This window comes from Pezoporus flaviventris, unplaced genomic scaffold (assembly GCF_033815535.1).
Source record: "Pezoporus flaviventris isolate CSIRO_AGI_PZ_B2104156 unplaced genomic scaffold, CSIRO_AGI_Pfla_v1 ptg000031l, whole genome shotgun sequence".
Lineage (NCBI taxonomy): Eukaryota > Metazoa > Chordata > Aves > Psittaciformes > Psittacidae > Pezoporus > Pezoporus flaviventris.
In genome coordinates, this window is record NW_026892579.1 from 34081922 (window position 1) to 34107842 (window position 25921).

The 25921-nt window shown below is 43.9% G+C and overlaps 1 protein-coding gene across 1 annotated transcript; it reads right to left on the bottom strand.

Annotated features, from left to right (window-relative positions):
* Positions 1-4851: 4851 nt before the first annotated feature.
* Positions 4852-24548, bottom strand: KBTBD11 (kelch repeat and BTB domain containing 11). The gene is made up of 3 exons (XM_061460664.1): positions 24103-24548; positions 9642-9773; positions 4852-9215 (listed from the first exon to the last, which is right to left on the bottom strand). Exon 3 carries the CDS (start codon positions 9138-9140, stop codon positions 7374-7376), a length of 1767 nt encoding a protein of 588 aa, XP_061316648.1. The 5' UTR covers positions 9141-9215; positions 9642-9773; positions 24103-24548; the 3' UTR covers positions 4852-7373.
* Positions 24549-25921: the final 1373 nt, after the last annotated feature.

Here is a 25921-nt window from a genome sequence, read left to right on the forward strand (position 1 = left end):
TACCTATATATACTTCAAAAATGAAACTGTTAATACATCAGTTACACGTATAATTCATCTGAATTGTGAACAGTGTCTAAAGCATTTGCATTAGTTAATCTGTTGTCAGTGGCAGCATCGACATTGTTACTTCATGATTTCACAAATTTGCCCAAGGTTTATCCACTAAGATGTAAAAGAAAGCACAAGACGCCTACAAAAATTGTGGTTGTTTGCGTTGTAGGTGCAAAATGGTAACAGTAACAACATAATGGATGTGGTCTACCTTGACTTCAGCAAAGCATTTGACGCAGTCTCCCACAGCATCCTCACAGCTAAATTGAAGTATGGTCTGGATGATCAGGTAGTGAGGTGGACTGTGAACTGGGCGAAGGAGAGAAGCCAGAGAGTTGTAGTCTATGGTGCAGAGTCTAGTTGGAGACCTGTAACTAGTGGAGTGCCTCAAGGGTCAGTACTGGGACCAGTATTATTTAATATATTCATCAACAATTTAGATGAGGGAATTGAGTGTACTATCAGCAAGTTTGCTGATGACACTAAGCTGGGAGGAGTGGCTGACATGCCAGAAGGCTGTGCTGCCATCCAGCGAGACCTGGACAGGCTGGAGAGTTGGGCAGGGAATAACTTGATGAAATACAACAAGGGGAAGTGTAGAGTCCTGCATCTGGGCAGGAACAACCCCAGGTTCCAGTATAGGTTGGGGAACAACCTGTTAGAGAGCAGTGTAGGGGAGAGGGACCTGGGGGTCCTAGTGGACGACAGGATGACCATGAGCCAACACTGTGCCCTTGTGGCCAAGAAGGCCAATGGCATCCTGGGGTGTATTAGGAGGGGGGTGGTTAGTAGGTCGAGAGAGGTCCTCCTTCCCCTCTACTCTGCCCCGGTGAGACCGCATCTGGAGTATTGTGTCCAGTTCTGGGCCCCTCAGTTCAAGAAGGACAGGGACCTGCTGGAGAGAGTCCAGCGCAGGGCAACTAAGATGATTAAGGGAGTGGAGCATCTCCCTTATGAGGAAAGACTGAGGGAGCTGGGTCTCTATAGTTTGGAGGAGACTGAGGGGGGACCTTATAAGTGTCTATAAATATATAAAGGGGGAGTGTCACGAGGATGGAGCCAGGCTCTACTCGGTGGCAAACAATGATAGGACAAGGGGTAATGGGTACAAACTGGAACACAAGAGGTTCCACTTAAATTTGAGAAGAAACTTCTACTCAGTGAGGGTGACGGAACACTGGAACAGGCTGCCCAGGGAGGTTGTGGAGTCTCCTTCCCTGGAGACATTCAAAACCCGCCTGGACGCATTCCTGTGTAACCTTATCTAGGTGCTCCTGCTCCGGCAGGGGGATTGGACTAGATGATCTTTCGAGGTCCCTTCCAATCTCTAGCATACTGTGATACTGTGATATTTGGAAAAAACTTGGGCTATTTAAAAACATTTGAAAAAATCTGTCCCTGTAGTCATCACTGACTCAAGTACTAACTCTGGTTCCCTTCCCTACTGTTTGTTTCAGCTGGATATAGAATAGGTATTTTTTACTCCTAATGCTTCTCTTCTATCCCTCTGCCCCACGCTCCTGTTTCTTCCTACTAAATAATCTATGAAAGGTAGAGAGTCTCCAAAATAGCCTGCTGTCCTGGTTTAAACCCAGCTGGCAACTCAGCTCCAACAGCCACTTGCTCACTCGCCCCCTCTGGGATAGGGAAGAAAATAGAACTGTAAAAGTGAGAAAACTCATGGGTTGAGATGAAGACAATTTAATGGATAAAGAAAAAGCTTCACACACAAGCAAAGCAAAAGAAGGAATTCATTCACCACTTCCCATTGTCAGGCAGGTGTTCAGACAGGAAAGCAAGGCTCCATCACACAAGGGTTACTTGGGAAGACAAATGCCGTAACTCCATATGTCCCCCCCGCCCCTCGCCTTCCTTCTTCCTCTTCCTCTTTATATTCTGAGCATGATGCCACATGGTCTGGAATATCCCTTGGGCTCCCTAGGGTCAGCTGTCCAGCTGTGTCCCCTCCCAACTCCTTATGCACCCCCAGCTGGTGGTGTGAGGAGCAGAAAAGACCTTGACCCTGTGTAAGCACTGAAACATCCCTGTGTTATCAGCACAGATCCAAACCACAGCCCCATACCAGCTACTGTGAAGAAAATTAACTCTACCCCAGCCAAAACCAGCACACCTGCTGATTCCTATTTTTGACAGATTCGTTCCACCAGCTCTCAGCATTCAGTAGGCCAAAGCAAATAAAAAGTGTGTGATTATAATATTCTGAGTGCACAATTTTCTTAACTTGTGTGTCAGTCTCTGCCTTTATTAACAGTTATGTAAAGCCAGAATAGTTCCAGTAGTCTACTAAATGTGTGGAACTGTTACAAACTTGCATTAAATTATCTCAGAGTAGTAGCTGAGGCAGTAAATATACTTAAATAAAAACATATTTTGCTACAATAATACCCAGGCTCATACTCCTAACAGCTGCACAGCGATGTTCTGTTAAATCCAGTGCAACTCTAGTATGCAGTATAATGGCAGACAAAGAACCAAATTCATTAAATCCTTGTTACTACAACTGCTCAAAGGTACCACTATATCCCTTCTTGTACTTTCTTAAGCTTCCCAGGAGCAATGCCACTGAAAAACAAAAGCCCAAAGATACAATTCTGTCTAAATCTTATAGGTTCATTCAAGTAGAAAGCACTACATGTCAGTGGAGACAAAAAGCAAATCACTCTGGTACCACTGTCAAGTTCTGCGATAATGAAGGGTAACACAGCTATGGAGCAGTCAATGGAATGGACCCTGGAAAGCTGGAAAAGCAATAGCTCCTCATGAATAGCAATAATGGGAATACAACACTGAGAACCAATCAAACGGCACAGGAGAGTTACAGCTTCATGTGAATAATTTATTCTTTTATCACTTTAAATTTTACCAGGTACTTACTTACTTACATAGAAATTTTTTGTGGACAGAATTTACATCACCTACTGCACAACTGTATTCACAAATAGGGTATGATTAGCATCCTTCCCATGTTGCTTAACAGTGCCTCTCTTGATCAAATAGGGTTATTCTTTTGCCAATTATTCCTTTGACTTAGTTTCCAAGTGTAAACAGAATTTTTACACGTGCCTTTGTTGCAACTAAAATCTCTTTTTATTATGGAAATACTTAAGTTCCATCTGTTATTAGCATTTGCTAAGATGGCTTGTTTCTATGTTGAAACAGGGATTCAGTTTTAGATGTGATGAAGGCTTTCAGCATTTCCATGTCAGGCACTGCAGTGCCTCTTTACCAAGGTGTCAGCTATGAGAAGCACCCCAGTTACCTGCTTGGCCTTCCAGTGCAGTGCCTGGCATTCCTGCTCAGACTGGCAACCCTAAATACAGAGCCTGGAAAAGCTTTCCCCACAAGAAAACTTGCCCAATTGCAGTAACATGTACTAAATGTGTCCTGAATTACCCACCAAAGAGCTGGAGCCTGGAATCTACCCAGACCTTGCTGCGCAGAAGCCTATGCGCACTTTTGGAGAATTTGCATGAAAAAGAGCCACAGGAGGCGGTCCCAACACTCCTCTTCTAGTCATCTAGAGTTAAGAACATACACACATGAAGTGGGAGGCCTGAGTTCAGTCCTTACTCAGCTTGCGGGAATTCAAGCAAGCATCCTGTGGCAGATGACCATGAAAACAGGAGTACTCTGGGAAGGAGGAAGCAGAAAAACTCTTCCGCACATCCTATTAATAGTGGGAGAAGGGGACTAGATTCATGGAGAAGATAGACAGTAGAGAGGACTATGTCTCTCCATCTAGTTTCAGATCAGTCAGTGAGGATGAGGGTTTGAATTCCCCTACCTCAATGATTTCTGAGATTTTATGTTCCAATGCAAACACAGTAGCCTTTGGGCTAGTAGATAAAATAGCTCTGTTTTAAAAGCAACATATATGCAAACACAATTTGGGGGGGGAGGAGAGGGGGGGGGAGGAGAAGGAGCGATGGGCTGGCCCTTTAGCTGGCACCATAAAACCATACTAAACCAGAAGCTTCCAGGTCCCATCTAGTCTCAAAGGAGTTGAGGCAGTAGCTTGATAGGTGGGTAACTGGTCAGAGGTGAGCAGCTCTGTATGGACAGAAGAGAACCTTTGCATGTCAAAGAGATAGTGGTTGTGAAGAATTCTGGAATGACAATGTTGATTTTCAAACACCTGAATTTCTAAATTCTCGTGTTAGCACCCAGGTTTGGTGGGGGTTTTTGGATATGCTGAAGATATAGCTAGGAGAAAAAAACAACTCAGCAAACCTGCCTCAGGCTCACCAGGGAGAAAACAGAGGCCACACAGTAGGAAACCTGGCTAGCAACATGCCTCTGTTGTCAATCATCAGGCTGTGATTATGCAGAGAACACACAAAGGAAACAGGTTTGACAGACAGCTACTAATGAAGACCAGACTCTGCCCTCATTTACACAGTGTAAACAGTGAAAGTGGGTAAGCACTTGATTCAGCCTTTTCTAATAACAGGAGCTAGCAAAAATACTAACCACTGCAGGTTCACAGAATGCTTATTACTGCAAAGATTATTTCCAAATTTGTTCTTCATGGTGTACAGCAAAAAAATACTGGGAGAAAGGATATATTTCATTCTTTCATGGATGTCTGAAAGAGGGGAGATGTAGATTAGATATTAGGAGGAAATTACTTCCTGTAAGGGCGGTGAGACACTGGCAGAGGTTGCCCAGAGAAGCTGCGGCTGCCTCATCCCTGGCAGTGCTCAACGCTAGGTTCAAGGGGACTTTGAGCAACCTGGTGTCATGGAATGTCTCTGCCCATGGCAGGGGGTTGGAACTAGATGAGTTTTAAGGTCTCTTCCAACCCAAACCATTCTATGGTTCTATAGTTCTGTGACATACTTTTTGCAGTTTAAATCATGGTGACTTCCCAAAACTCATTTTAATAAATGCTTAATAGGAATGCAACAGCTGGCTTGATTCATCACTATGTTGTAGTATAAGAACTATATACTACGTAGTATTTTGAACTATGAAATTGTATTACGTTGAAAGATAGACATTTCCTTGTGTGTTCCTGGTGACTCTGCTAATTCAAAATCTGGACTAGTAGGCGCATAGTTAAACTGAAGACATACACAAGTGTTTCACTACACAGCTTGAAATACTTTCCACAGTTAACATATTGAAGGCAAACACAGATTCTCTCTCCTGCTCAAGCTACAATGCTGTAATTTAATTTAGAGTCAATATTTCCAAGATTTTTTTGTCTGCGAATTAAGTCCATCATTCAGTGAATGGTATTAAATTCCGCTGCACCAACCTGTACTGAGGCTAAGTTAAGCATCATACTCTTCAGGCCTATAGCTCTTACGTAGCTGATGCTTTAGGTAGCCCACTAGGGAATAGGTTTGCTTGGCTAAGAACTTTTAGGAGTAGACCACTGTTTTCTACAGGATGGCTAACCAGCTCAGCTGCATTAAACTCCCATGCAAGACAGAGGAAAAGAAGAAAATTAAAAAAAAAAAAACACATGAAAGTGAAGGAAGGAAGTACCTGTAAACTCCACTATTCTTTTTTGTGATGATGGTGTCTCTTAGGACAGAGCCTGCTGCCTTCATTTGGAACTAGCAGTAATGTAAAGGAACACTAATGTCCTGTTTAACAGAAACATTGTCATAAAACATAAAAAGAACTGCTTTTTTTGATGTAAGGTCCCTATGTCATTCTAAAATATGAATCTATGCTACAGCTTTAAATATAAACAATTCCCTTCCACAGTGCGTGCCAGTTCCAGGCTGAATATACAGCAATATACCAGCAAAAACATTGATTTTTTTTTTTTTTCAGAAAAGGTTTCTCAGTGATTTACCATAAAGATAAAACATTTGCCTTTCCTATGGATTTTTTTCTTATATAAAATGTATAAAATAAATCCATGTGCCCTTTTCAATATAGTCTGTCTGTGTAGACGGTTTACATGGTTTACACTTTTTCAGTTCTGAGTAACATGACAAAAAGTACACCCCCACTTCCCACAGACAGCAAGAAGCTTTGTATGGTTTCATCTCATTAGGATGGTACTCCACAAACAGTGCTCTTGGGTGGTTCAGAATCTCAATGACAGCATATGCTGTCAGCACATACTGTAATTAATGAGTTACTGATTACAGCAATCATTGGAGTGAAATAAATAAAGCAGTCTCTTAACCAAAAGATAGGGAAATAGCATCATGCTAGTGCACAATACAATCAACATGTGTAGCACATTCCTGTTTTCCATGTCCTTCTCTGATGGTCTTGCAGTAAGTTGGAAAAGCCTCTTGACACAGGATACTTAACACACAGTGAGATATTTAAGCCGTCTGCAGTCAGTTTCAAAGAATTTACATTTGGTTTAGGTTAATCTTCCTTGACCTGCAGTTAATTAAAGAGCAGCTTGAAGTACAAATGTTCTAATGGCATACATGGCCATGTCAATCAGTTGCAGTCTGAACAGCTTCAGTTCTTTTCTGTTATAATTTAAAATCTCTGATAAAAAAGGTAATAAAATTATGACTTTCTATACAGAAACCATTGCCTGTTTCAAATAAAGAACATATCAACATTTCATATCTGATATGCCACATTTTAAAAAGGTAACTTGCCTTTTTCTGTTTATTTTTGTTTATTCCAAATATAAACATGTGGCACACATTTGTGTTACTTAAAACTTTAAGTCTGGTATCTGTTAAATCATTTTGTGGTTGAAATTCCTGGGACCACACAGTGCCACGTCTTCCTTAAAGCTTCTATTGCACCAGAAATGAAAGGCTGTGATGGAGATGTTCTTCCTATACTTTTCTAGCACAGGAAATAGTTGGTTTAACCTAAAAACAAATGCAGCTAAACTATGCTGTGTTTATCCCTCCCTATAATCCCAGAAAGAAGGAAAACAAATGGCAGAAAAAGCTCCAGCCCAGACTGCAATTACGTGTAAACACGCAACCAATATTATCAGTAACATCCCATTATGACACTGTTGTCAGGAATCTTTCAGAAATCCAGGTGTAAAGAAGTTGGTTTGTTTTTTTTTCTCAGATTGGGAATTGGGAATTGGCACAAACATAACCCAGAGGTCATCCTTTTTATAGCAGCTTTTCCTTTCATGTGCTTGGCTTTTCACACAAAGCACAGCAAATACCAGATGTGTTACAACCAAGTAGCTCCAGTTCAACATCTTGGGAGCAGAGAGGAGAAAAGGGGGAGTCCCCTCTCTCTGCAACATGGCAGAGAGGGTCCCCTCTGCAGGGGGGAGTTTGTACTCCCCCACAGCTGCAATCCCGCTCCCCACTTGGGAAGCCAGAACCAGGCTGGCCACCTCACAGTGGGAGGGAGCCCTCCTGGTCCCCTGTTTTGTCCAGCCTCTCGGGGAGAGTGAGCACAAAGGGTAGGAGGACACCCTTGGCATCCAACGGAGCTTTAAGAAGCTCTCCATCAAAGGTGCCCTTGAGCCCACCATCTGCTTCCACCTCACCATCCTGGGCTAGGTTGAAGCGGAGGGTGCCGGTCCGGTTGACACAGTAGATGGTGTTGCCCAAGGGGGCACAGCGGAAGGGCTGGATGGGGCCACCACTGGGCCGCAGGCTGGCACACTGTCTCCAGCGCTTGGCCACTGTATTGTACCGGAAAACTTCAACACCACCGCCACTCCCACCACCTGGGCCCTGCTCCCCACCACGGCCACTGCTCACATCGAAGCGATAGATGAAACTCTTGAAGGCCACCATGTCAGCAGAGCGCCGGCGGCTGCTGTTGTAAGGGCACTCCTGCCACTCATCACGTTTGGGGTCATACTTGAGCAGGCGGTAGAAGAGGGAGCCTCCTGATACATAGATCTCCCCGTTGCAGGTGGTGGCCTCATGAGCTACGGCAAAGGCACCCTTGGGCAGGGGTGCCACAGGGCTCCAGCGGTCTGCCCGTGGGTCATACCTCTCCACAGTGAAGAGGCACTCACCCCCCACAGCATAGAGGTAACCGTCCAGGGCCAGCAGCTTGAGCTGCGAGCGGGGCTGAGCCAGTGGCCGCACCTGGCTCCAGGTATCAGTCAGGGGGTTGTAGCAGAAGACCTTGTCAGAAAGGCGGGCCCGGGACTCACCACCTGCTGGCCCCACCATGATGCCCCCAGCTAGGAAGAGGTAGTTGTGGAGGACACACATGGCACAGCCTTTAGCATTGGCCTCCTCAGGCAGGCGCGTCAGCACCCTCCACTCACCACTGGCCTCCTGGTAGCAGTGGATGAGGGAGCCACTCTCCTCCAGTGACACCACGGAGGAGGGGCTCTGTGGCCGGCTGCTCTCCCGGCTCTGTGGCCGGCTGCTACCACCTGGCCGCTCAAAAGCATCGCTGACCTCGGCCACCAACAAGCAGGGCCGGCCGGCTTCCATGCGCCGCTGCAGGATAAGGTCCCGCTCAGTGCCACTGAGACGGCCGTAGACACTGGGCTCCCGCAGCACCTCCAGGTAGTGATCGCTCATGAAGCGGTAGGCAGCTTCCCGCAGTTCCGCCAGCCGCTGCTTCTTGGCCAGGCAGAGGAGCTGGTAGCAGTTGCTGAGGCGGAGCTGGGCACGCATGGCCTCGGCGGCACAGTGCAGGGCACAGGGCATCTGGAGGACGCGGGCGCCGCTCACCACCTCGGCCAGGTTGTCGTGCCGCACCTCGCCCATGCGGGCCGTGTACACATAGTCGATGAGGAGCCGTAGTGCCCCGTAGCTCACTCCCTTCACACGCAGGACGTCCCGTGAGGCGCGGGCACGAAAGTAGTCACTCTTGGCCGCCAGCACCGACTTGTGCGCCCGGATGCGACGCCCCGAAACCTCGATGACCAGATCGGGCTCCTCCGCCGGACGGTCTAGCGTCCCTACCGCCTCTTCCTCCTCCTCCGGCTGGCAGGCGGCGTTGTTGATCTCCCACTGGCTCTCCACCACCCGGCCCCCAGCAGCAGGCGGCTGCGGCTCGGCTGCGGTGGCGCTGAAGCAGAGGGAGGAGCTGAAGCCGCAGGGGGCGGCCGGGGTGGGAGGCGGTGGCGGCGGCGGGGCGCCGGGCCCGGCCCCGCTCTCCTCTTCCTCCGCGGCACTGCTGCCCTCCATGAATGCGCGCTAGCTGTGGCGGCGCCGAGCCGCGCCCGTGAGGAGGGCTCCGGGCCGCAGCGGGGCGGCCATCACCTGCGGGGAAACCGGAGAGCGCTCAGCTTCCCGCAGCCCAGCCCGCCTCCCCGCTATTCCGGCTTAACACAGAGCCGCCGCTCTCGCAGGAGGGGCTGCGTCTGGTTTCCGGGGCTAAACCCGCGTTTCTCCTTTCCCTGGAGGATCCGTCCTGCAGGTCTGCCGCCTCCCGCTGCCCGGGGCTAACTGCACTAGGTCACCCCCGAAAACACGGCCTCTTTCTGGGGAGGGGAGGGGATATCGCCCCGATGAGCACCCCAACAGCCTGAAAAGCAATTCTCGTTTTCCTGTTGCCATGGAAAAATGTGAAGCAGTTTGTACGCACTGCATCTTTTTCATGGCAACTGGTCCCTACGCTGCGCTTGGCAATGAGGAAAAACATCCTTTACAGGCAGGTACTTGGGAGTACCGTCATAATTTATTCACCTTGTGCAACTACTTCAGTGGAAGGTAGTGGCTGCAATCTGCTCTGGAAGGAGATTCCCCACTAGCCAAGTTTTTCTTTACATGACCTTTGTGAAGGTTTCTTCGTATCACTGCTCCGCATACGCATTCTCCCTGTTTAAAAGAAAGTTTAAAACAGCTGATTAGTTTTAAACTTGATAGATTTTCAGCTCACTCAGAAGTTTAGGACTATTAGAGCCATGTTTCTTTTAACAGGATATCTACAGTATCCTAAAGTGACCAGAGTATGCTAATAGATTCAAACTGTTTACAAAATACATCAAAAGGTTTTTTGTGTTGTCATGACAAAAGCAATCTGGCATGTACATAACAGTGTATGTAGCTGTAACGTATTAGTGACATGTAAATCAGACTTCATAGGGACTGGTTCATGTCTGAAAGACGTCTGAAAGATTTCTGTTAATAAAAAGTAGAAGCGAGCAAAAATTACAATAGATAATTAGAACATGAAGTTTCTTCTGGGAAAATGGCAGGGTACAGGGCATGACTGTGAGTAGGTTAGTCCCTGTCAACACAATCACCACCCAGTTGTATCACCATTTCACAAATGTAGCTTTTAGAATTTCACAAAGTGCTGTTTGTTTGCCTCGTTGTTTGTTTACAAATTTCCCAGGCTCGGTTTAAGTTTGGATGAATGATGCATGAAAATTGTCAAATTGTACTTAATTTCATTTAATAAGTATCTGTAGCTCTGATTCTTTTTTAAAGGAGGTTACTAATTTCCATTAAGATCCCTGTTGACAGGTTTTTCCCATCCTCAAGGAACACTCATTTCTATGTAAAATATACCTTGTGAGTTCCTTTCAGCAGAGAGGATTTATTTACCCTATTAAATTAATATTAGGAAAATCTAACTTTCTGATTTTTCTTAATGAAAGCATAATTGGTAAGTGACATTGTCAGGACACTCATGACATTGACATAAAACCTAGAAGCCCATACTTGCACAAGCAAACTTCACTTAAATGACAGGATCAGTTTTCTTCTTACAGGTTTTTATTTTTTACACTTGCCCTGTGAAGGACTTCCTACTACATTTGATCACATTCAGTTAGCCAAGAAATCAATACTGAGGTTTGATTTCAGGATATTAGAGCCCTGGAAACCAAAACAAGGTTTGAACAGCATTTAGAAACTCTTTACTTGAATTAGTAGATTTCACAAACCTTGTATTTCTCATCCAGGTGTTTAAAAAAAATGGCATTTTGGAACTTTCTGTGACATTTTATGAACTTTGGAAAGCCTTAGTGGCATATTTTCTGAGGTCCAAACCAAAACTCGGTAGGTTAGGTTTTGCTGACTTTTCTGTAGCTTTAACTAGACAAGGAGAAATGCAGTGATCTGTGTAGACACTCAGTGTGTCTGTGGAAGATATACTGATTCATTAATACTTTAAATGGGGCAACATCCCTGTTGATGTGATTTTGGTTTTCAGTAAGTCTTCACAGTACTGAATTCACTATGTAGTCATTTTAATCCTGATGCATTATGCTGCAGACATTGAGATAAATCTGCTTTCTGCTCCAGGCCTTCTAGAGCCCTGATCTAGCTTTGTTCAAGAGCTGCTACTGTAACTGACAGTGGCAAAATGACAAAGGCCAAATAGAGATGGTTAGAAAAACACCTAGAATGATGTGGTGCTGCTCTGATGTCCTGTTACATTAAGAAAATTGCTATCAGTATATAATTTGTAACATAAGCAATTGAAACATTTTACATCTCCTCTGCTCTTTCTTGGGCTGAGTACCCTGATACTCAATCCTTACCCTGCTACAGCTCTAGAGAGCCTGCCCTCAATTATGAACATGCAAAGAGTGCTAACAGACTTTCCCCCATTGCTCTCACTGTCTTTCCTGGATTCAGACATCCCTCACTTCTGAGACCACTTCTGACTTCTCCTACTTATGTACCCCCTTTACAAGAAGGAAGGAGCAGCTTCAGATAGTGCCAAGCTCTCAGTCTACTGCTTGATTTTACAGGAGAAACAAGAAAGAATGAAAGAGAATGCTACCAAAAATAAAAAGCGTGAGTGACTACATGTAAGAGTCAAAACCAGTAGCTGTAATCCAATAGTGTCTCCAAATGGTGAAATGTATTTCCTGCACTGTATCTCAAAAGAAAATCACCAGTTAGATATCAAAGTTGTTAAAACCAGCATCCAGAACAAGTGATCTTTTCAACTTTCGTGCCTAATGAAAATAAAAAGGGCGAGATCCTTCACAAACACACTAATCACACCTTTTCCCATATTCAGATGTCTGCTCTGCTTAGACGTCTTCCTTTGCCTCGACACTGAAATGTTATTAAGAAGCTTTCCACCCACCACAGTTAGTCCTTACAAAACACCTTTGTTAACATCTTGAGGAATCACAAGGAGGAAGGACTGATGGTACTGCTTGCTAATGGCAAGCAGCAGAATTCTGAAGAATAATATCTTCTGGTATATTTAAAGCTAACTACCAAGAGTATGTTGAAATTCATGTTGAATATGAGAAAGACTCAAATCAAAGCACTGCATGCAATTTAGGCAACAAGGAACTCTAGAGGGAAGCTTGAAGACTTAGGAAAGATGTAAGAGGGTTTGGAGGACTTTGTCAATGACAGAGCAATGACTGCTCCAGCAATCTCAGAACTTTTGTCTAGCTGAAAACAAAGTGCAGGAATTACACAACGATGAAGCTGAAAAAACAATTCAGAGAATGGTGGAACCTTCCCATTATTGAGCAACATGGCCGATCTGAGTTAAAAGGTCATGGATTTAGTATAAAACAGGAAGCTGAAAGAGGCTGATGGAAATACAATACTGAACTCCTTCATTTGTTTCTTATCAACAGAGATCAAAGAGTTGTAGTGCTGTTCTGGTGACACAGAACACTCAAAAAATACAGAATCACAGAAGATACTTGATAGCTGTGCTGATTCAAAACAATCTGAGCTCCTAACAATCTCATTTGGCTTAAAACAAGTTTGACTTTAGAACCTTTATCAAAAATTCCCAAACAGAACTGGTACTGGAAAAGGAAGCAAGCTGTTTAGAGTACAGGGCATCTGTGGACTGATGCCACCTTTTATACTGGGGACTTTTAAGTCAGAAGCTGAATTACTTGGACTAAAACTGTTTTCATTATCATGGGTTTGGTCTAGGGATGATGTAATATTAATGGACAGAAGAACTGCCAACAGACATGAACTATATTTACAGACTTGGCAGTGACACACAATATCCTGGATGTGTGGCCCCAACCTCAGATGCTGTGAGACATTGCTCAAGTAACAGCACAGATAAAGCCGCACAGCTTTTTCTGACAGAGCAACTGTAATGAAGAGCTGCAGGTAGTTTCCTGGCACTGCATTCATTTGGCAGTTCTGATAAAATCCAATTAAATGCTTGTTTTTTTTTCTTCTTTTTTGTTCTTTTTTTTTTTTTTTTTAATGCAGTGCCAACAACCTTTGACCCTGTCCTCTAGCAAGACCCACTTTCTCTGTGGAATATGCACGTGTAGGAGGGATTGAGTTACTGCTTTCCAGTTCACAAATGAAAACTGCGTTGACTCAGTCTCAGGGTTAATGAAAGTAGTGCTTTCCCTACCATAACTCGAATTTACATAAGCAGGCTATCTTCCCCAAGAGACACTACATCAGAACTGACAGAATGCCATTCTGCTCCACCTCAGTCCAGGAAATGCTTTTTGCAAAAACTTGTTCTGCCAAATTTCATCCCAGTAGAGAATTTCCTCAGGACAGGAGCATCATCTGATTGAGATGACTAAGTAATCCAAAGAGGTAGGATAATCAAAAGAGAGAAAACATCGCTTGTATTTATTTTAAAAACTAGAAGATGACTGTTAAAAGTAGAACTGGCCAGTGCAAAGACATCCAGCTCAGCCTTGAATGCCGAGTCTTCTAGACTTCTAGAGGGCACAGTCAAGTGTAGAGAGGTTTGCATAATTATAAATACATTCTGGTTTTATGCTGCCCATTGAGCAGATCTTTGAAACTTGGGAGGGGTAGGGGGGGGGAAATGGTCTCTTCATAGTCTTCATCACTGGAGAAAACAGGAGCATTGAGATGGGACTTCTCTGAAAGGGCCTGAAGCACTTGAATACTTGCATCCTATTACGCATTTAAACTCTAGATCTTGACTGCTTGATTAACCTCCTGCTTGTAAGAAAGAAAGAAAGAATTGTCTTTCAGTGCCACACCTTAAGAAAAATTGCAGGAAATAAATTTCTTTCCTTTTTTTTTTTGTTGTTGTTGTTGTTGTTTTGTTTTTTCCCTTTTTAAATTAGGGGTTCTCAAAGTTTGGGTTACAATACAATCCTAGTGTGGATGGATGTATGTCTTCTGTATCCAATACTAACTTGTCTACGCAGCTTCCTTGTGACATCTCAAGGTGCTGTCATTTTCTCACATGTAATGGAGGTATGAATGTTTTTATCTCTTAACTGCATTAATTTTCATACAACCATAAAGATAAATAAACATTTAAGAAATACAGCTTATGATTACAGGCCATACAAGAAATATGTGGGCAGCAGTTTTTCATCAGAAACTCAGAGGAAGAAAAGTCTGTGTGTGTCTGGACAGGGAGGAAGAGAGAGAGGAAGTAAGTCATAATAAAAATATTATTGAAAGCCTGATGAAATCAATATTATAGTTAGCAAATCTAAACTAAAAATATACACGTTCTAAGCAGTCATTATGATCAGAGAAAAGGTTTCTTAAGAGTACTATCAATAGAGACAATCTCTAAAAAGGAAGCTATCCTTTTGAGTTCCTTCCAGTTTAGACTCTTCACAAGCAGGGAGGAGCAGTGTCTCTCAGGAGTTCACACACCAAAAAGGAAATAACACTCCCACAAAAGCAAGCGTAGCACAGGTTAAGTGCAAGTCCTCTCCAGTATCTCTTAGAAGAAAGAAAGACTAACAAGAAAAGAACAGTCATAAACAAGATTTTGAGTAATTACAATAGCTTCAGGGAAAACTCCAGGGCTGATGTGATGTCTTCATCACCAGTGTGCTACAGATCAGAAGATAATGGCACAGCAATACCACACTGCACAAAACAAAACCTTTCATGGAGAACTGGTGCTACCTCTAGACATGACCTCCTAATTACAGTCCTAGATAATGAGAGAGCACGTGGTTGTGTCTGTGATAAACCAAAGACTGGTTACTTCCATTGTATCAGGACGCATCTAACATTATATATACAGCTGTGTATGCTGTATAAAGCTCTGCACATACAGTGTACAGCTGTGCATAACATACCAGCACAATGATACAGCTGAAAAGATGGATGCAGTCCTTGAATGTGTATACTGGGAAAAGGTTACCTTTCACCTACAGATGGATGGATATTCCAGGCTTTACATTTTTGTAGTAGCATTTTGAAATCTGGGAGGATTTCAGACAGATAAAAGTACCAAATTATTTGAGAGCTATAGAAAAACACTTCAGTGAGAGACTTGCAACAGCACTCTGCAACCAGACATGAGCTTACTCTGTCTCCACATAGTGTACACCACTCTTGAGCCAGCTCCCAAGCAAAAAGATGATACCTACCTTAGGCATCAGCTCACAGTTGATGCCACAGTTCCACAGCTTTGGAGAGAAGGCTGCTTGTGCTAGTAGCTTGGAGAACAGGTAGAGCAAGCCTTAGTAAGCCTGAGAAATGCAGTGCTGACACTTCAGGGTTGGTATGTTTGCTCTGTGACTTGATGAGGGCGCACAAGTGTAGGCACATGAAAACTCTGCATACTAATAGCTTGCTTAGGCTAATGGAGAAAGCCTTAAACAAACCAAGGGGGAGAAGCATAGCATAAACAAAGCAAAATATTTACACTACTGAGGGACGAAGTAAAAAAAAACAACCCTACCATAGCATATTGTGGACACTGAAATCCACATTGACTAATGAGAAAGTGAGGAAAGGGCTTGAGGAAGGCAATCTATTTAAGTGACAAAATACATGCTAAACTCTAAAACTGTGTCCATCTTAGTAGGATCCTGAAGTGGAAAATGGTTAAAGTATTAATATTCAGAGATGAAGCAGTATCCCACGAGGAAACACATATTTTTACTCTGCTACACACTTATTTCAATACTGGATTATGGTCCAAGTGTGAGGCAGGACATTAGACTAGAAGGACATTTGATCTGATATGGGAAAACCCTTATTCTTATGCGATGAAGCAGATCAGGAGTGTGTGCCTTGCTGGAAGGCACTTGGGAGTACAGGGGGAATGAAATTTGACAGGAGCAGACTAGTTGATCTAGTGATTCTTTCTGACCTTGAATTCTGGAAATTGCCATACACCAGAACTACTAACCTCAAGCAAAGCATCAGCTTGTGCTGATTAAAAGCCTTGAGTGTTAGTGCAATTAACTGCTGTAATGTCTATAGCAGAAATGTTTCTCAGCATTAAACTGCATTGTCAACAAATAAATAATTGCAAACATGTTCAGAGTCTCCAAGAACACTTTGGCAATGTTGGTACTAATAAAGGGGGATGAGAATATCCACTGAGAGAAAAGTCAAACAAACCAGCAGATTTCTTCAGATAGATTTTTGAAAATAACAGGCTTGGTTTTGTAATCCAGAAGAGCATTTGATCTCCATGAACATACCGCATTCTTGCAACATACCTGCTATGTTATGCATTTGATAAAGAAGATGGGCCAATTAATTTGATGGAAATTAAGTTCCTTGTTTTAAAATAAAGCTGGATTTTGCTTTTAATATCATTATGGAAAAGACATACAGATTAAAGAGCTCAAAGCACCAGAAATCTGCCAAAGTATGTCACCACTGAGCTTGAGAAAGACAGAATTTAAGAAAACAATAGATTTCAAAGGAAAGCCAACATTATGCCTAGTAAAAGAAAGCAAAAGGAAAACTTCTATGAGAGGGAATAATTAAATCACATCTTTTCCCAGGCAAACTTGGAATCAGGTACGTAAGAGAAGAAAAGACTCACTTTTAAAGACTGAACAGGCTCATTCATTTCTTGATGAGTTAAGTAAACAATGCTTAGAAAGGCAGAGGTCCTTCAGATACACAGTGAATGGTACCCTTCTCATTTTTGGAGATCATATATTGTTTCTTTGCCCAGATACTTTTTCAAACTTAAGGTTTACAGTCATTCTAGCTGCAGATAGAAATTACACTACATCTAGTTAGATTTACAAAATAGTTCCAGGTTTCTGCAGACATTATCTCTACACAGACTTTGGACTGGTTTCAAAGATGGAGAGACATGCTGCAATGGTAAGCATGGCAAAGGCTGACTCTGAGGGAAGTTTTATCCAGCAGATGGTAATGCAACAGAAATACAAGACCTAAGACAGCCAGATGAGATAGCAAGAAAAAACTCCAGCATGACAGCCCTAATCTGGAAGGAGGAAAAGATTTAGCTTGCATAGACTTCTTTCTGCTGCGGCATAAATGCTGCTGGTGGAGTTTCCTGTTAGGCCTCTAACTGCTAACTATTACTCATGGCAGCTTGACTTCTTTTATTTATTATTTCATGGAAACCAGGCCAATGTGGAGAGACATGGGGCCATATTCCTACACAGAACTGATCCCAGAGGTGAGTGGGATGCACTTCCCAGTTCTCCTGCAAGGGCAGAGACAGATGTTGTGTGTCTGAGCTGTAAAGTACTGCTGATCTACCTGAAACCAGCTCCTGGAATGGAATCTGGAACACATGGACAGGTTCTGTACCCTTATGCATTGTGTGGGTACAGTTCGATGCCAATTGGTTGGCATCTTCAAATAATGGCATACAAGAACTACCAAGGGCTAGCCAGTAGAAAAACACCGAAGACTATGGTGATGAAATGCTTACCTTTTGTGGTCAGGAGGTGTCAGTTCTTGCTTTGAGTACCTCAGCCAAAAATCCTCTCAAAAATAAACCTAAATTATTTTAAAAGACAGCAGTACTGACTCTTGTTGCTACTTCACCTTTCTCTACAATGGTTAGAGCTCTGACCATGCCCCATGAGAAACCTGATGATGCTCCTTCCTTTGTTTGAAAGGATTAAAAGCTTCAAATGTCAACTCAGTGCCCAAATCATCAAGACAGTGAAAGAAGGGTTACTGTCCTTCAGACTGAAACCGTATTACTTTTCACAGAAACAAGAAAAAAAGAAGTTACAGAGAGAGAGAAAGAAGTATCCTGGGCTCTGTTCCCTGATGAAAAAGAACTTCCCGTACTTATTCCCATTGTCTTGGGTGGGGCAGGGCTCAGTTACACTGTCTGGAGATCCAAGCCATTCTGGCTTGTGCTAGGACTGAAAAATACTTTTGCTGATCTCAGAGCAGACACACATGCTAGAGAGTCATATGTACTTCTGCGGCAAGACTTTACTACCAGAAGTACCTACAGGCTGTCAGCACAGATCTCACCAAGCAATGGGAATGCTTTTAGCAGCACAACAGCTATGTATCTAGGGGCTTAACAAAATACGAGGCAACATGTGGTCATCAGAACTGAACAGGGGAAGAAGAGAAAACTGGCTGTAATGGATGTTATTTACATTGCTAGAAAGTAACAGTTGCTGGTCATTCAAAGATAGAAATACAATGGGCTTCTATTAAAATACTGTTACTGCTATGGCCTGACACCTTCTGCATTGGACACATTTTTTTTTACCATAATATGAATTTCATATGTTGAGTCTGGGTGTTCAGGCAAAGACCTTCTGGCTGCACTGATTTCTCTGACTATACCGAACTTTTACTTCTAGAAATCAGTGCAAGCAATTTAATACCTCTGGCGATTTTTTTTTTTTTTTTTCTTAGCAGGCCAGATAGGTAACAGTTCAGATGCCTGAAATTAAAGGACAGAAAAGACTGTCTGGTTAGCTAATCTTATTCCTGCAAGAACAGGCCAAAGAATTTTACTCTTGTACCAAGCCAATAACTTCTGGCTGAATTAAGTCAAAGCATTGTTCTGCTCAAATCATCTGTCTCACAACTATGGTTTCTCTGGTTTGGCCAAGGATCTTGATGGAAAACCAGGTGTCAAATGCATCATCCTGGATACCTTGAAGAAATATACATGCTGCCTTTCACTTTGGACTTCACTTCTTTGTCTTCTACACTTTTATATCTGCTGACTTGGGAGCATTCTGTTTTACCAAAATGATATTTTTTTTTCTGAAGAGACATACAGACTAGCAGCACAATTGTGAATGGTGATAATGATCACAGATACCTCAAGACTGTCCCATCTACTTTTGGACTTCCTGAGACAGAAGTAAAGACTGTAGTGTGGCTGACTAACCTATGACTCAAACATGCCCTTTTCAATTGCTACAGGATAAACACTTGCTATTTCATGCAGTTAAATTGACATCATGTGCGATAGTCACAGTGCTATTCTTGCATTTATTAGGTAGCAATCTGGGCAGAGCTGAACAGTTGGGACCTGGAGTAAGAACTAAGATGTTTCAATCAGGATGTGAGGCAAAGAGATGTTTAGTTTTATGATTGTGATTTGGGATGTGTGAGAAGCAGAGATTCAGAGGTCCTAGTCTGTGGTTCTTGACCATTTTGAAGTTCTGATGCTTCAATCATAAATCTATAGTTTCTGCTGACTAGGGAGAGATTTTAGTTACACATCAACATTTCCCAAAAGCAGATATTGAAGCTTTTCAGCTACTGTTCTCTGAAAACCTGCTCAATTTTGGGCACGCAATACAAGCATTTATTTCCCATAAGGCGCCAAAATGTCTTGGCAGGGACACTGTCCAGGCATTGGGCTAAAAATCTCATAGACAACTCTGTTGCCCATCATGAAGGACTTCTAGTCTTCTGTCACAAAGAATGAGTGGTACAGACCTCATCCTAACCAATGACAAGCAGCACCAGTGAATTTTATCAGATGAATACACATGAACACTCTTCTCTCCGTTTCCTATATTACAGTGTAAACTTCTTGGGACACATGGCACTAACTGACTGTAAACCTCACAAAAGCAATACATTCAAGTGACATTTACTTTATTGTTTCTGTATCTGCTGTGAAAACCAAACTCCTTCAGAACTCTTATTATCAGTTGTTACTAATCAAGAAGGTATCTGTGTACTGCCCACTTCCATGGCTTTGGAGAGAATGAGGCTTGTGCTAGTAGCCTGCAGCTAGAAATTTCCACCTAAGTTTCACAGAGCTTTTTGATAAAGCCAGAGTCTGACATCACTTTAAATCCCATCCCCGTTGCAGTCAAGGGAAAATTCCCATTAACTATATGAGCATCTGGATTTCCTACAGTGCTGTACTGGGTTTGCATGACAAGGTTTTGGCAGCGAGGGGGTACAGGGGTGGCTTCTGTGAGAAGCTGCTATAAGCTTCTCCTGTGTTCAACAGAGCAAATGCCAGCTGGCTGGAAGATGGATCCACCAATGACCAAGACCAAGACCATCAGCAACAGCAATTAACACCTCTGTAGGAGGACCCCATGCCAGAGCAGGGCTGTGACCCCTGGGGAAGTCCCCACTGGAGCAGGCTCCTGGCAAGACCTGTGGCCCAGTGGAAAGAGGAACCCATGCTGGAGAAGTCTGCTCCTGCAGGACTGCACCCTGTGGAAGGGACCCACACCATGAAGAACTGTAGTCTGTTGGAGGAATTCTGGAGGACTGTCTCCTGTGGGAGGGACCCCAGGCTGGAGCAAGGAAAGACTGTGAAGAGTCCTTCCTTTGAGGAGGAAAGGAACAGCAGAAACAATGTGTGATAGACTGACCCCAACCCACTGCACCACTTGGGGGGAGGTAGAGAAAACTGAGAGTGAAGTTGCGCATAGGAAGAAGAGGGGTGGGGGGAAGGTGTTTTTAGATTTTTCATTATCCTACTCTGATTTCATTAGTAATAAATTACATTAATTTCCCCAAGTGTGTTTTGCTCATGATGGTAACTGGCGAGTGATCTGTCCCTGTCCTTATCTCAACCCACGAGCTTTTTTCTTTCCTCTGTGAGAGTGACAGAGCAGCTTTGGTGGGCATGTGGCATGCAGCCACGGTCAACTCACCACAACTGTACAATCAAATGTGTATGTACGTGTAGCTTTTTTTTTAACTGAGGCAATGGGGGGAGCTGCAGTAAAGGAGAGCTGAAAGAAAGCTACAGGATAAGAGAAGAGCTCTACCATAAAAAGATTTGTCTTTGACTGACAGAATCAGAACATCTGTTGTTCGCACGCTGTTCCTGTAGCAAAGGGCTGGCTTTTGGTTCTTCCCAATACTTCAAAATATGGGTCACAGAAATAATAGTTTATCTCCAGAGCTTGGGGACTGTTCTTCCAATCTACTTACAAGAGAGGGAGAGGAAAGCAGAGCTGCTTCCAAGGAAAAAAAAAAAAAAATGGAAAAGGAAGAAAAACACTGCAGATCTCTGACATGTTGATGGGCTGAAATGATTCAGGAATCCAGGAGCCTTCCAGCACTTTGAGATCCATATGCAAACCTTACTCCTCAAAATACTTCTGGAGGAATCAGTGTCCAGAAAAACAACAAACAGCTTGTGCTAATCTGTGAATGTGCACGTGTAAGGTAACTTCAATACTATTAATTAATGCAAATCATGTTGTGACAGACAACACAACAGCATGGAAACCACTTGTCCAATTTATGTGGATTTGTATGGAAAGGTTGTGGTTTCTGATGTGTTTAAGTGAATAAAAAATGGTTGTCCACCTGTCTGGTTTAGCCAGAGGCATAGCAATGGCAGTTCATGAAACCTTGCACCTGAAAAGCATTTATGTGACACATCTTTCTTCTCCCTGCCAGAGTGCAAAATCCGTGGAACTACTGGATGTTTTATTTTAGCTTGCCTTGCATTAAATAAACTGATCTAACCGATCACGAATTCCTACTATCCTCACTGATGATGAGTAAGACTCTAGAAAGTACCAAACATGCAGTGCAGAACGAAGGACCCAGCCAACTCTTTGTTGCATTAACACTCAATCACCCATATACAATAATGACCCAGTCCTGTAACTTGTTCAAAGCCAGAATTGATGGTTAGCATCCAAGTAGCATTTTAGGATAAGGACAGAAAAAATGCCACTTAATTGCTAACGCTATCTAAGGAAAACACACACCAATGTACGGTACTGATCCTGCAGAGTTACATGCAGATTTAAATGCTCTGGTCACAGGACTAGGACCACCACTCATAATACCAACATTGACATATGTCAACTTGAGTGCTTGCTTCATTAACTGCAGGAGGAAGGCAAAATCTCTATCCATTCACTGTACCATCACATGGTTACTAGTGCTGGCACAAGGAAGCTGGCAATAATGTATGTCCCAGGCTAGGGAAGGAGCAGGATCCCTTCCCACCCAGTGACAGATCAGTCATGCATTAGGTTCATCTGGTTGTCAAATCCTGAGCTACCATAAAGTAATTCTTTGTCAATGAAAGGAACTAATCATGCCTGTTCTCTGACAAAACAACACTGAGACCAAAACAGAAGTAGGAAAGAACAGATGATGACAATTCCATTGAAAAGTAACCCAGCAGATATAAAAGTGTCATGTCCTGAGAAGACTAACGAGATCAAAACACAATGAAAATGAGCTCATTTTTTTACATGGGCATTTTCAAGGATGTGAAGTGGTATAAAATAACTTCTCAAATTCTGTTCACAGGAAAGAGATAGCCTAACTGCAATGCTACAGAAACTCTCAGAAGGGATAAATAGCAAAATTCCTGCAAAATCCATACAGGATCTCACCAGGAAAAAAAAAAGAAAAAATGTTAATTCTACATTAGAAGAAATTGCAGGATTTCCTTTCTTGTTTTATTACACCCTTCTTTAGCAGCCAGCTGCCCCTAATACCCTCTTGCAACAAGATACTATAGGATGCCAAAACCCCTGCTAAGTAGGATCTGGATCCAGTCATCTAACCACATCACTGTCTTTATAGTAACCCAGGCCAGCCCCAATACTATAATCCTGCTTTATTATAGTAAAGCCAGTTAATGGCTTTCATTGAATGTTCCTGCCAAGTAATGGTGCTCTAATATTTATGGACATTTCAGATCTGTCCATCTATTTGGACGATTTGTTACACTGAAAAGCAATGCAAGCAAAGCATTCATAGAAGAAAGGAAGCTATTAAGGATTTCAATCTTTTGATATTAACAAGGCACAGTCCTGTGAGCTCCATCTCCTAAAAGAGTCACCGTTGACTTCAGTGTCACTACTGCCAGGAGCAAGGCCATGCAGACTGGGGGGAACTGGGGCAGGCAAGGGACCAGTCCTGGGCTCTTGGCAGGTTCTCATCAGAAACTGCCATTAGCAGTGGATGACTGGAGGATCCCACTGGCATGCACTGGATGTCCTAATTAAAGAGTGAATAAATGCTCTGTGATGGGTGCTGGGAAGAGAAGAATGCAGAACAGGCAGGATGAGCCAGAGTTAAACCAGGGGAGCACATATTGTTTTGTCAATACTACTGACAATATAATTACTATTTTCCATAAACATTCCATTTAATTTCTGGGAGACAGATGGTTAAGTCTGAAAAACGGAGCTCTTTAGCTTCTCAGATCATATAAAAAGATTGCTCTATTTTATTGCTATTCTAGTTTTTTATTGCCCTACTTTTTTCTAGCTTTTTGTTCTAATTTTCTATTGATGTGGAAAAGCTTTATATAATATTATTTCTAGAAGGTTTTATTTCTCCTAGATAGGTGAAAAAAGTTGGCTATAGGATCTAATACTATCAATTTCTGCCATCTGTAAGTTTGGGTCTGGGAGCTGTCTTTTGCTTTTTCTTTTTTTTTTTGCTTTAAAGGACCACACATAAAAAAAAAATATGAGCTTTGGACAAATGAAACTCAGTAGGACTTTTATTCAAGCATCTTCCACCCTGCAAAGCCATGCACTCATGTGTACACCCAGGGCTCACACCTCTCATGTGTTTTTAATAGGATGGGGAAGCACGCCATGAAGAATTTATAGCGGGAAGCAATCTGATGCTGTTAAACATTTCTATACGCTATTGTAAAGAGTCATTCAGATTTTTAGTAGGTCAGCAGGAAAACAAAATACGCAGGCATCACGTTTGGCTCCTCTGCGACATACAGAGAAGGGATACGGATATATGCTTGGACTTCTCTTCCAGGGAGATGGTTTAAGGGGTACTGAGGGAAAAGCACTATTAAACCTGAGGGTGCTCCGAACTTCCCCACACTGCTACCGTTCTCTCCGCGGCGCCTATTTTACCTCAGCTATGGGCAGATACCGGAATCGATTCTCCCCGGAGGCTCCGAGGCGGGGAGCCCGGAGGGGGTCGGGCACGTCCCGAGTCTGCAGCCGCGGCCCCCCGCCTCCCAGACGTGTCCGACCCCCTTCCCGGCCCGCCGCCGCGCTGCCTCTTCCTTTTCTCCCGGCAGGCAGGGGCTTACCTCTGGGTGACGGCCGGCGAGCCCCACGTCGCTCTGGGGAAGCTCCCTCCACGCCGCCTCGCTGCCTGCAGCGCAGCGGCGGTTGGAGTCGGAGCTGGTAGGGGAAGCTGGGAAGGAGAAGCGGTGCTGGGGAAGCAGCGGTGCGATGCCAGGCGACGCAAATGGCTGAAGCACAGGGGCCGGGCGGCCGCTGCGTGGAGGGGACGCGGGGCCGCGCTCAGCCCCTTTGTTCGCCTGACACACTCCCGCACTGGCGGAGGGAGGAAAAAGCACGGACCTGTTGCTCGCAGCAGCGCCCGGCAAGGGGCAGCCCCTGAAGCGGGAAGCGACGGCGCTCCGGGCCGGGTGTCCGCGCTCCCTCGCTGCGGTGAGGCGGGGCAGGCGGCAGAACGGCCCCACCTGCCCCTGCTGAGGAGAAACTCCCTCCTGGCGCCGCCGGGCGGCGAAACGGCGGGTCCTCACCTCATAGCGGGGTGGGGAAAGCAGTTCCTGAGGTAACTGCTGCTCCCCTTCCTAAGGCAGGGCCCGTGTGGTTTGCTGCAGCGGCGGCCTGATGGGCACGGCGGCCCGGCTGACCACGGCCCCTCCGGCAGCCCGGCCTCCCACCTCGCCTGGGCGCTCCCCGTCTCTCGCTGCGGGAGGGTTTCCAACCGCAGCTGTTGGGTTGTTCGGGTTTCTGCCCGCGGAGACACAGCGAGGTAGAGGCCAGGTGGGTTCCGTTTGACTGCAGTTTGTGTCAGGCTCCCATTTTGTCCTGCTCTTCAACGCTGAGGCTGTCATCGGGATTCCCAGAATTAAACCCATTTCCCAGTTTCTTGAAAAAAGCCCTCGTGTTATATTACTTGTACCCTGGATCTGCACCCAGTGCAGTCGCTGGTACTTAGCTCAAGTCCCACTGCGGGCCACAATCTGACTTCTACCAGGGTAGTAGGCACTGACACTGTGCTATCTAAGCCTTTCTGAACCATTGCTGGTGCCTGGATGTATCATGTTGCCATTGCAATGTATAGTTTTCCTATGATACTGCTGTCTCCAAACACTGTTCATCTGCAGCTTTTCTTTTTCTCTCATTCCACTGACTCCAGGGTCCCGTCAGACTGGTTCTCCTGCAGCCGCCCAGCAAGTGGAGACACTCCTGAGCAGACTTGCAAAGCTACTAGTCTCCTCTCTCAAATTAACCTGACCATTCATTTCCAAACCTGACCGTTCATTTCCAATGTGTTGGCAATGTAACCATTGGGGGTGTATGTTCTTCCAGCATCATAGTGGTGATGGTTAAGCATGATTGGGTGTCTTCCCATTCATTTTGTCCCATTAATCCTACCTTTTTCCTTTAGCTGTGCTAAAACTCATAGGTGTTGAGTTAGCCCTTAATACACTCAAGTGCTTGATATCTAGGTCTTATATAATTACTGTCTAGGTTTGATTGTAGTAAGGACAACAAACAAGAACAAACACACAAGTACAGAATGACTAACGTCAAATGGGTGAGTGTTAAATACAGCAGGTAACTAAAGGGGAAACATGAATAATAATGCAGCCTATTTGAAAGAGAAAAACAGATAAGCTGAGGGGAGAAAAACCTGAAAATGAGAATTCAAGAAACCTCAAAATGTCAGGACTTCATACACCTAAGTTTTGGGACTTCTTTCTAAATAAAATATGTAAACATTTTTATGATTTGACTGCAGCTACATCTTCATCTGTCAAGTCAAAATGGTCTTTATAAGACTAGGCCATCTTGCCTGTCTCCAGACAGCCTTCCAGGAGTCAGATAATTCATATATACACAGTACTTGTACACCGAGTGTACATACTC